At 40.8% G+C, this 12,968-nt stretch overlaps 1 protein-coding gene across 1 annotated transcript; it reads left to right on the top strand.

Moving 5' to 3' along the window:
* The first annotated feature begins 242 nt into the window (after nucleotides 1-242).
* On the top strand, nucleotides 243-3,342 carry LOC140076881 (uncharacterized). The gene is made up of 3 exons (XM_072123662.1): nucleotides 243-2,356; nucleotides 2,643-2,738; nucleotides 2,817-3,342. Exons 1-3 carry the CDS (start codon nucleotides 243-245, stop codon nucleotides 2,866-2,868), a joined length of 2,262 nt encoding a protein of 753 aa, XP_071979763.1. The 3' UTR covers nucleotides 2,869-3,342.
* The last annotated feature ends 9,626 nt before the right edge of the window (nucleotides 3,343-12,968 follow it).

Raw genomic sequence — 12,968 nt, 5'->3', positions numbered from 1 at the left:
ATGCTATACTTGAGAGAGCATCAGATAAGAAAAAGGGCTTTCCTGAGAGATCGATACCCAAGAAGCAGCCCTTTCGAGACTTCAAAAAGGATTCCTACAAGGATAAAGGGAAAAGGGGACGCTGGAGCTACCCGAAAGGAGGTAAAGGGAGAGGGTTTCTGTTCTCCACCCCAACAGACCCTAATAGAAACAAAAAACAATGATGCCATAGTAGGGGGAAGGTTGCTAAGATTCAGAGGAGAATGGACAAAGGTCACTTCAAATCCCTGGGTCTTAGATATATTACTGCATGGTTACAACATCGAATTCCTCAGACTTCCCCCTACGAAATATATGCCACCTTCACCTTCCATGTCACTTACATCCCACAGATTAATATGGCAAGAAGTAGCTTCTCTTTTGTCTTCTGGAGTGATTATACCTGTTCCACAGGATCAAGAGAAATCCGGTTTTTACTCTTCTCTTTTTTTGGTAAAGAAACCGAACGGCACAAACCGACTAATCATCAACCTGAGAGGTCTCAACGAGTTTATCGTCTACCGGAAATTCAGGATGGAGTCGGTAAGATCAGCCACACACATTATTCACCAAGATGCATTAATGTGCACTATAGACTTAAAGGATGCATATTATCACATCCCTATACACCATTTCTCACAAAGGTTTTTAAGGTTTTCTGTCTTGTCTCCAGAGGGTGCTACACTACACTTTCAATTCTGTGCACTCCCCTTCGGAATATCATCTGCACCAAGGACCTTTACAAAGGTAATGGCAGAGGTGGTGGCGTCTCTCAGACTACAGGACGTACTGATCGTCCCGTACCTAGACGACCTGCTTATTGTTGGCCAAGACAGGGGGAGCTTACTCTTCTCCAGAGATCTCACCCTAGAAACCTTAAAAAGACTGGGATGGATAGTAAACTACCAGAAGTCAGAACTTTCCCCAGCTACTGTGAAGAAATTCCTGGGTGTAAACCTGAACTCAGTTTACCAAATGTCGTTCCTTCCACAGGACAAGGGAGACCACATCAAGGATCTGATAACAAGGTTCAGGAGAAAGTCAGTGATCTCTATCAGAGAAGCTATGAAGATTCTGGGCTCTCTAACAGCCTGCATCTCCTCGGTAGCCTGGTGTCAGGCCCATTCCAGAATACTCCAGGGATGGATCTTAAGATCCTGGAACAGAAAACAGGAGGATCTGGACAGGAAAATCCCAATCCCACCTGCCGTCAAGGAGGACCTGCTATGGTGGTTGGAAGACGGAAATCTGAGGAAAGGGATCTTCTGGTCAAACAGCCCTTACATCCCAATCCAGACAGACGCGAGCCAGAGGGGCTGGGGGGCAGTGATGCCTCAGCAATTTTCCCAGGGTACCTGGACAGAGGAGATTACAAGAAGGTCCTCAAATTTCCGAGAGTTGCAAGCAGTATGGGAAGCACTCAGCGCGAACACTCCTCTTCTTGCCCACCAACACCTCCTAATTCTATCAGACAATACAACTACGGTCTCCTACATAAAAAGACAAGGAGGAACCAGGTCTCCTCTCCTGAGTACCCTAGCTCGGAAAATATTTTTGTGGGCAGAACAACACACTCTGTCAATATCTGCCACTCATCTAAAGGGCACGGAGAATTCAAGGGCAGACTTTCTAAGCAGAAGAAAGATCCTACCAAACGAGTGGAGCCTCAAGGAGGAGATCTTCCAGGGGCTAACATCTTTGTGGGGTTATCCTCTAGTGGACTTGTTCGCAACAAGGGAGAATACCAAATGCCTGCATTATTTTTCTCTGGAAAAAGGGGAGAACAGGGAACGGCTGGACGCCTTCTCTCACTCCTGGGACATTCCACTAGTCTACGCCTTCCCCCCAATTCCCCTGATCGCCAGGGTCCTGAGGAAAATATTTCAGGAAAATACCAGAGCCATCTTCATCTGCCCGAACTGGCCGAAGAAAAGCTGGTACCCACTCTTAAAGAAGATGTCACCAGAGAATCCAGTCATTCTTCCGCTATCAGAGGACCTACTACATCAGGGTCCAATCCATCATCCAAACCCAGGGAAATTACAGCTGTCTGCCTGGATCCTGAATCCAGCTTCTTAAGCTCTCAGGGACTCTCATCTGAAGTCATCAAGACCCTGAAGGCAAGTAGAAAACCAGTCACCTTTGCCATCTATCATAAGATATGGAAGAGGTTCTGTTCCTTCTGTAAGGACAGTCCACCTTCCCAAGCTAACCTTAATATTTTGCAGGTGCTTGAATTTCTTCAAAAGGGTTTGCAGTTGGGTTTGTCTACCAGCACCCTGAAGGTCCAGGTGTCGGCGCTTAGTGCCTTCTTCGACCAGCCTCTCATCGAGCACAGGTGGGTCAAAAGATTTATTAAAGCTGCCTCTAGGTTAAAGCCTCAGACTGTTAAAAAATCATCAGCATGGGACTTAACTCTAGTTTTGAATGCCTTAATGAAGGAACCATTTGAACCTATTGATTCCTCCAGTGTTAAAAACCTGACACTTAAGACAGTTTTCCTGATAGCCATCACTTCTGCTAGAAGGTTAGGTGAACTTCAGGCTATATCGATTAGGGAACCCTACATGAAAATTCTAGATGATAGAATTGTTTTGATGTTGGATCCAAATTTTGTTCCCAAGGTGGTTTCCGACTTTCATAGGAATCAGGAGATTATCCTACCCTCCTTCTGTGAGAACCCTTCTTCGGCAAGAGAACGCGAATGGAGTTCTTTGGATGTAAGACGTTCTGTCCTAAAATACCTACAGATTACAGAGGCCTGGCGTATTGACTCTAACCTTTTCATCCAATTTCAGGGGAAAAATAAGGGGAGGAAGGCGTCGAAGGCGACTATTGCAAGATGGCTGAGACTGGCAATTGCCTCGTGTTACGACCTACAGAAAAGCCCGATACCAGCAGGAATCCGAGCTCACTCGACCAGGGCTATGTCCACATCTTGGGCGGAAAGAAGAGGAGCGTCACTAGATCAGATTTGCAGAGCTGCAACGTGGTCTTCATCCACTACATTCTCCAAGCATTATAGGCTGGACTTGCACTTGTCAAAAGACCTATCTTTTGGACGCAAGGTGTTACAGGCTGTAATCCCTCCCTAAAAAAGCTTACTAATTTTGTAAGTCTCCAGGTTGGGCCGTCATGGGGGACGAAGCGGAAATTGTGAATTAGATTACTCACCGGTAATTCTATTTCCGTTAGTCCACCATGACGGCCTATATATTTTCCCTCCCAGCTGGATTTCTTCCTTTCTTTGTATTATTATTTCCAGATAATTTTCCTTTGTATGTGGAGCAAACATACTAAATAAATCTGGTTGTATCTTCCTCAGCATGGTTATTTTGTAATCACTGGCGGGAGGATGCAAGGGGGGGAGCATTTAACCTCTCTTCTTCCTGTCCCTGCAGAGGTCAAGGGGCATCCTCCAGGTTGGGCCGTCATGGTGGACTAACGGAAATAGAATTACCGGTGAGTAATCTAATTCACAATTTTGCACTGCCTTTGAGAGTTTATCTTTATTCATATGGTTTCTTGTCATCAATTGGGTGCGTTTACCACAGCCTTGCACACATCGGGGATATGTATCAGCAGGGTCTCTGTGCCACGTCAGTGGGGTAGAAGCACCTAAATAATCAAAAATGCTAGTTTATTGCTAGCACTTGCAAGTATTTTCCCTAATCTGCCACCTTCACGTACTTGGGAGTGAAGGGGGGGGGGGTGGCAGCCAGACAATTGGTGGGCACAGCCAGCGGGGAGTGGGCCGGCATGGGACATTACTGTCTCCACGCCTGCGCACTCGCACATGTGAAAAGTGGCCGGCTGCCTTTATTTCTACACCAGGCAACGCCTGACATAAGCGCAGAGATAAGCGCAATCAGGATGCCGCCAGATACATCAAGAGGCTGGAGCCTCTTGATGTATCTGGCTGTGCTAGAGCAGCAGCGGGGGCTACCATACACAAGCTCAAAAGCGCCGGCGTATGATAAATGACCCCCATTAGATCCATGACCATCCATCTGCGGCCATTTTACAGACAGAAATGTCTGGCTAATGAGGTAAAAGACAGGAGACTTCAATATACATAGCAAGAAAGTAGAGCAGAACTATTAATAGATGATATCCTGCCTGCCCCCCCCCAACACATTTACACACCGTACAAAAAACATGAGGTAAAGTGATATTTGTACTCGGTCGTTTTAAAAATTTTATCTTGGGAGTATAATAAAAAAATGGTGGAGATATTTTAAGTGTAAACTTTGTGGACTATGACCGGTTTCTCCCCAGCTCCTGCCTGACTGACCATAAGACATTGCGTGTGTTTTCTATGTCTACATTGGCGCATCCATAAGGAGCTACAGTTGCTAATCCCAGCAGAAATGAAGGGCACTACGACATGAACCTGACTGACATCATTATATTCAGTGAGGTCTGTTGAACATTCTTGATGCCCAAAGCAGATCTATCACTTCCTCCTTATTTAAAGGACACCTGTCATCAGGTCTCTGCCACTAGTCCTGTCACCTCTTCCTGTTGGAGCAGCTGACAAGGATCCCATCCCAGCCTTTATCTAGTTATTTCATACATTAAATCATTATAAAATCATCTATTCTTTATCATATAAATGAGGCTGGTCACATGGTCAGAGGCAGTGATGTCACCCCTGTTACCCCTCCCCTCTCCTCCCCCTGCTCATGTCTGTGTGTAATGTATAGTAAAGCATGGCTAGTGTGTTTGCTGCATCTGCTGACATGCTGCATCCTCCTAATATACAGGTGAGAGACACAGACATCAGCTACACATGAATCTGACATGTTCTGCTGTAACATGGCTGCCTGGAGCTGCTGTATCTCTCCTATACACACACACAGGCTGCAGGGGGCGTGGCCACCAGCACCAGGAAGCACATCATTATACAGCCTCACATCATTATACAGGCTGTCAGTCAAGCACTGGGGGTGTGGCTGTGCCTCCCACTCATGAATAGAGTGGACAGCTTGAATATGCTAATGCTTCATTGGACATTTCACAGGTCATTTGCATACAGCTTTAGGACCTCATTGCTTAGGTTTACAGGCATGTAGAGGGACAATAAAAGGATAGAGGCAATGCTCTCTAATGACAGTTTATGAAAATATATTTAGTTTAGGAGGGTTATTTTGCATGACGGGTTCTCTTTAAGTGGTTCTGCTCTTATGACACAGATGGCAGAATCATGACATGCAGTATATTCTCAAAATATAAATCCTCTATTCTTTTTTCTCATTTGACATCAGTAAAAGCTTAGTCATTTTCTTGGTACACTAGATACACATCGTTTTTTTCATATTGAATAAAATTATTTACATTCTGCTGTAAAAATGAAATGTATAATGTAATAAGCTGAAAATAGAACAGGAATGTATTTTCAGGTAAATCACTAGGTTTAGCAATCCACTTCTGTACTTGAAATATAGTCAACAATTTCAGTATTGTTGGAGATAATAAAGATTTATACCAGCAAATATGATGTCTTTATATTCACATGGATACAATCTTGTAATTAAAAATAGTTATTTGTCTTCTCACAACTCCCTTCAAGCTGAGGCAGAACCACCTTGATGGATCCATATTCAAAGTTTATCAACAAGTTCTGATGGATTTTATTCAATGGATCCCCAATTTATGCTACAGCAATGGCTATTGCTAAGTAAAGCCTTCACTTCCTGGTTGGAGTCAGAAGGTATATGGTGAGTAATATTGTCTGCCTTTTCTGTAAAATAAACAGTTTTACAACACTTTGTCATAATGGTGCACATTAACTTACCCGGTTCCTGCACGATCCCTGATCTGGACTGTCCGACGAGGATGAACTCTGCCACAATTGATGAAGATATCCTGCATGTGTCGCTTCCCCGATCAGGTTTGCCGAAGTTAACCTTCTTCTTCCTGGTGCATGTAAGTGCTTGGCTTGCAACACAATTTTGAAGTTAAATTTCATGGTTTGTCCAAATCCATCAGATCGTCTGACGGCCTGCCCCCCCGATTTGTATCCCATGAAAGTCATCGCGATTGCGCCAAAATCTGAATGCGTGTGCCAAAAACCCCTTTTTAGACCCTGTCCCAGCGGCACAAAACGGAAAACATCGGGATGTCCGATGAAAGTGCGGTCTGCGGGAAACTTAGTAAATGAGTCCCTATATGTCAGTCTTAGGGAGCCCGCCGTACATGTTGCCGCCCGCGACAGGAGGAGGGGGTGAACGCTGCTCGCCCTGCCCCTCTCCATAGAAAAACATGAGGCCGTATTACAGGGAAAGATAGAACATGTCCTATCTTTTCCCCGGGTACGGAACGGGTGTGGCACCTTACCACTTCATACGGCGCCTTGCGCAAATTGCTGATGTATGGGGAATGTATATACTTCCCCCAACGGCTGTGTGAATGAAGCCTTATATGTAGCCATCCAGGGGATGTGATTTGATTTGTGATTTACAACATGTCCAGCATTTTGGTGCACGTCACAGTATTGAAGTGTTTTTTTTAAACTTTAAATATAATTTCAACAAAAGATAATAAAAATTGACAATCACATGGGTATCCAGAGGGTATCCAGCCTCATTATAGAGAGACAGACAAATCTGATCTTTCTGGTTTTACCAGCCAAGGTTTAACCCAAGGTTCCAGCAGAATATTATTTAGATCTCATTCAAAAAAAGTGACAACACAATATAGAAGAGTTTACACTCAAAATATCTCAACCAGTTTTTATTATACTCACAATATAAAATTCTTAAAAAGGCCTTGTACTAATATCATTAAAATCAACAGTGTTCTCAACTAACTCTTCTGGCGTGATGGTTTCTTCTGGCGTGAGCGTGTTGTAAAGACCACTTTTTTTAACCCCTTAACACCCTGGTCCTTTTTTGTTTTTTCATTTCCATTTTTCACTCCCCACCTTCAAAAATCTAAAACTTTTTTTATTTTTACACGTAAAGAGCTCTGTGACAGCTTTTTTTCTGCGTAACAAATTGCATTTCATAGTGATGATATTGAATATTGCATGCCGTGTACTGGGAAGTGGGGAAAAAAAATCCAAATGCAGTCAAAATGGTGAAAACACATTTGCACTGTTTTTTTGTGCGCTTGGATTTTACGGCTTTCACTGTGCACTTGGTAACAACCCAAAGAATAAAGTATATATGTCATTTGATCATGGAGATAACAAATTTGTACAGGTTTTATAATGTTTTCATACATTTACAAAAATGTAAACCTCCTGTACAAAAAATGTATTTTTGATTTTACCGTATTCTGGGGCTCAAAACTTTGTCATACTCCGGTGTATGGAGATGTGGGTGGTGTCATTTTGTCCAACGTTTGATGAGGTTTTCAATGCTACAATTTTTAGGACTGTACAACCTTTTGATCACTTTTTATAGATTTTTTTATATTTTTATAAATAAAAAAGTGCCATTTTCGACTTTCGGTGCTATTTTCCGTTACAGAGTTAAACACAGTGAAAAAAACATTATTATATTTTGATAGATCGAGCATTTACGGATGCGGCAATACCTAATGTGTTTATTATTTTTATTGTTTATTTATATTTAGATCAGTTCCAGGGAAAGGGGGGTGATTTGAATTTTTATTTTTTTTTATTAAAATGTTTTTTTTCACTTTTTTTTTAAAAATACAGTTACATTTATTCTATAGATCATCATTACGGTAAAATACATATTTTTTATATGTTTTTCCAATTTTACTGAAGAAAAACGAATACAGAGAAAATCTCTTTTTTTTTCGTATCACCATCTTTTCCGAGGCATAACTTTAATATTATTGAGTTGACAGAGCTGCTTTATGGTTCTCTTTTCGGCGGTATCATTTTGGCGCACATAACTTTTTGTGATTCCTTTTTAGAACATTTTTGTGAAGGGATTTTTATTTTCATGGCGTTCACTGAGCGTGTCCAGTAATGTTTCCGATAAATTGTACAGATTGTTATGGGCGTGGCAATAACAAATATGTGGGGGTTTTTTTGGTGATTTTGTGTTTTTTGTTTTTTTTTACTTTATTAGATGTGTATAGGGGATGTTGGTGTTTAGGGGGCTTTCACTTTATTTAATTAATAAAGTTTTTTTTAATAAAAATAATTAAGTGTTTGAAACTTTTTTCTTTCAGGTTATCTTGAACAAGCGATGCTCTGATCACTTGTCCAAGCTCTTATTCGCTTAACCCCTACGGGACTCAGCATCTTTTGGCCTAAAGGACGCGGCCCCATTTTTCAAATCTGGCCTGTGTCACTATAAGTGGTTATAGCTTTGGAACGCTATGAGATATCCAGGGGATTTTGAGATTGTTTTCTCGTGACACATTGTACTTCAAGTTAGTTTATAAATTTGGATGAAATCTTTTGCGTTTAGTTTTTGCGTTTCTCTAGTTTTGATGCAGATAGTCAAAGCACCCAAATAAATTCATAACTTACATTTCCCAAATGTCTGCTTTATGTTGGCATGGTTTTTTAAGATTCCACATATTTTACTAGAATGTTATGAGGCTCAGAATTTGGGTGCCATTTTTCACATTTTTTGTAAAATCGCCAAAACCTGTATTTAGATGGACCTGATCAATTTCTAATTGACACTGAGAGGCCTAAATAATAGCGAGACTCATAAATTACCCCATTGTGGAAACTACACCCCTCAACGTATGAAAAACCACTTTTAAGAAGTTTGTTAACCCTTTACGTGTTTTTAGGGGTTAAAACAAAATGGAGATGCAGTCTGCAAATTGTAATATTTTTTCACAATACACCCATTTTGGGTGGAAAATTAAACATTTATAATGGATTAAATGAAAAAAGGCTCCACAAAGTTTGTTACCCAATTTCTCCCGAGTACACGGATACCCCATATGTGCTGGTAACCTGCTGTATGGGCGCACGGCCGAGCATAGAAGGGAAAGAGGCGCCATCCAGATCAGATTTGCTATGTCACATTGTACAGGCTATAATTTTTTTCTTTTTTTTTAATGTGGACCTATAAGGGCTTATTTCTTTTGCCACATGAGATGCACTTTTCTAATACATAATTTTGGGGCATCTATAGCTAATTGGTGAGATTTAATTAACTCTTTGTTGGTGGAGGAAATGAAAATCATCAATTTTTAGGAAAATTTTTATGTGTTTTTTTTTTGGCCGTTAACCATACCATGAAAATAGTATATTATTTTTATTCTATGGGTCGCCACGTTTGTGAAAATACCTCATTTATATATATTTTTTATTTTTTCCCATTTTTACTGAATAAAAAGTAATTTGGCAAAATTGTTGTTAATTTTAGCATCACCGTCTTTTTTATTTTTCACCTCACAAATCTGTTTAAGGGCTTATTTTTTGCAAGAATTATAGCTCTTTTTAGTGGTCTTATTTTAGATTGCGTAACTTTTTAAAATCACTTTTTTAGAGCATTTTTAAAGGGCATTAATAAAAAATCATCTTTATCAGAGAGAGTTTTTTTAGGTTGTTTTTTACGGGGTTCACTTTGCGGATCTAATAACGATTCTGTTTTATTATACAGATTGTTACGGACGCAGGGATACCAAATATGTGGGGGTTGTGTGTATTTTATTCAATTGTACTGAATAAAAACTAATTTGGAGAAAATCTTATTCATTTTAGCATCACCATCTTTTATAACTTTTTTATTTTTTGGCTGACAAGCTTGCGCATGCTCAGACAGTTTACAGTCAGACCCGGAAGGGGTCTGGCTGCCATGGAGACCGGGCAGCACCGGGGCACATGCCAGTCCTCGGAGCTGCCCAGAAGAGGATCGGATCCCCCGGTAAGCGGCACGGGGGATCCGATCCACAGCAGGAACACCCTTACACGCCGCGGTCATGCTTGACCACGGTGTGTAAGGGGTTAACACCCGCAATCGGAGTCGGCTCCGATCGCGGGTGTTACAGCGCGGTGTCAGCTGTACTAGACAGCTGACAGCCGCTGCTTCTGGTACCGGCTCCGTTCGTGAGCCGGTCCCAGAAGCTGGACGTTATACTACGTCCCGGTGCGCTAAGCATCTAGCCCCGGGGACGTAGTATAACGTCGTGGTGCGCCTAGGGGTTAACAAATTGTTATACAGATGTATTACACTTTGTTATTTATGTTTAATGTAAGTAAGGATACACTGTTGGATACAAATTTTTGGCGGCAGGTTCCAGTCATTGTTCTGAGAGGAATGATTGATTTATTGAATATTTCTATCCTTCAAGACAAAGGAATTTTGGAACCTTGCGGTTTAGCTGTTTATTTGGTGGTAATGATTGCTAATTGATTTGCTATTGTTTGGTAAAGAGGATGCAATTTAGATTTACCTTACTCACCAAGGCGCTGATTGTACAGAATTGGATGAGAGAGATCCCCTCTATTATGTCACAATGGGAAAAATTGGTAATTAGGGTGGGTAATTATAAAAATATTTATTATAGTAATGTGGAAAGCTAAAAGGGGAAGAAGCAGAAAGGCAAGAATGAAAGAGGGAAGAGAGGAAAGGGAATAAAAAATAGGAAAAAATGGGAAGAGATTTGGTTGGAGTGGTCTAACGGGATAAACATTAAGACACATTTTTTTTTTCCTTTTCTTTTTCCCACTGCCGTTAGAAAATAGTATTGAATTAGTTTAAGAAGATTGTGATTTTTTTCACCAAATGCAAGCTATAGTGATGGTGGACATATCTAAACAATATATAGTGGTATCAAAAATAATTGTCTTTTGGCAGAAGTTCAATATTCCAGTGAGCAAATCTCCACCAATCTGAGAAATTTCATCAGTCTCGAAAAGTTGGGTTCTCTTTACCATCCTCTTAATATCATTGCCATTTATCTGCAAGTGATTAAGGAGAAGGGGTATGTCATGAAGTGATGCTTTATTCTAGATGTTTCCTTCCAATTCTTAAGATGGAAATATTCCCATTAGTTACAATTGAACTTTGCAAAGTCATGAAAGTATGCCCTTCACAACTCACAATGGAGACATCCTATACTAATTGTGATGGAGATAGAGCTAGGTAGCAGATTTTACCTAAGTAAGCTACTAGTACGCTTAGGTACAATTGAAACCGGAAGTTTACATACACTATATAAAAAGACACATTCATGTTTTTATCACTTTCTGAAAAAAAGATCAGAATAAACATTTCCTGTTTTAGATCAATTAGGATTGCTAAAATTATTTATATTCACCAAATGCCACCAAATGCCATAAATCATAAAAGAGAGAGTGAATTGTTTATGGTATCGTTATGACTTTATGCAAAGTCAAAAGTCTGGTTCATCCTTGGGTGCAATTTCCAGAAACCGGAAGGTGCCATGTTCATCTATACAATTATATGCAAGTACAAACAAGATGGGCATGTCCAGCCATCATATAGCTCAGGAAGAAGGCGGGTTCTCTGTCCCAGAGAAGAACATGCCTTCTACCAAAATGTGCAGATCAACTCAAGACCAAAAGACCTTGTGCAGAAGCAGATGCAGATGCTGGGTGAAGCTGGTATGTGTGTGTCATTATCGACAGTGATGGGATAAAAGGCCACTCTGCCAGGAAGATGCCAAAAACATAAAAGCAAGATTAATGTGTGCAAATGCACACAGGAACAAAAACCTTAACTTTTGGAAACATGTCTTGTGACAAAACAACAATTGAGTTGTTTGGCCATAATGGCCATTATTATGTTTGGAGGAAAAAGGGAGAAGCTTGCAAGCCTGAGAACACCATCCCAAATATAGGAGGTCTGGTGCACTGGTGCACTTCACAACATAGATGGCATTAAGAGGAAAGAACATCATATGGCAGTGATGGCGAACCTTTTAGAAATTGAGTGCCCAAACTACAACCAAGTCCAACTTATTTATCGCAAAGTGCCAACACAGAAATTTAATTTGTGATTTATTTGCCCTGCTCTGTCACAGCTTCCATTTATATCAGCACCCTGAGGACACCAATAAAGCGGAGAATTTCGATGATCATTGTAGCTTACCTCCTGAGTCCATTAACAGGAAGAATTGTCGGTCTACAATGATGATCCAGGTCTGTCCACACCTTCCCACTCCTCCAGTAGTCCCAGATAGCGCTGTCACTTTAAAATAGCTCTGTAGACAGCAAGTTCTGTGCTGTCTTTGACTGCAGGAAGATATCTGGAGTGCTCTGGTGATGGCCTGGGTGCCCACAGAAAGGTCTCCGAGTGCCACCTCTGGCACCCGTGCCATAGGTTCGCCACCACTGTCATATGGCAATAATGAAGCAACATCTCAAGGTATCAGCCTGGGAAATGAATCTTGGGTGCAAATGGGTCTTCGAAATGGACAATAACTTAAAGCTTCGGCCAAACTGTTTACAAAGTAGCTTAAGGATAACCAAGCCAATGTTTTCCTTCTGGTGTCATTTTGCATCAGGCTTGTGTATCTTTGAGCTACAGAACTGGAGATATAATTAGCAAACTAGGCAGTAACTGGACCTTTATCTTCAGGGCTCATTTACAATTATGTCTTTAACTTTCTGTATCTGTAGTTCTACAGCTCGCAGAACCAAATGTCTTATGTTAACTGTAAGATGACATTTTTATCTTTAATATGTCTAGGTGCTACAGAACCGAAGATTGGGGAATCAGAAGTGACACTCTAACTGCATTCTCTAAACATTACTCATCTGATCCAAATCTGACTCTTCTCAGATAATCAGCAGGAGATTAGCAAACAAGTGTCATTTCACAGAAAAGAGGGAACTCTAAGAAGGATAAGTCATTCCCTATCTAGTGAACGTGTAACTTTTATGCTATACTCAGCCAGGACCTTCTAGTCTGTGGCTTTTTTCCATCAATGCAGTCAATGAGAGTAGATGCCCCCCCCCCATCCATGCATATATATATATATATATATATATATATATATATATATATATATATATATATATGGGTGCAGTTTGCAAT

Source organism: Engystomops pustulosus, chromosome 9, assembly GCF_040894005.1.
Source record: "Engystomops pustulosus chromosome 9, aEngPut4.maternal, whole genome shotgun sequence".
NCBI lineage: Eukaryota > Metazoa > Chordata > Amphibia > Anura > Leptodactylidae > Engystomops > Engystomops pustulosus.
The sequence above is the reverse complement of the archived record's forward strand: the minus strand, read 5'-3'. Positions and strand labels throughout refer to the sequence as shown.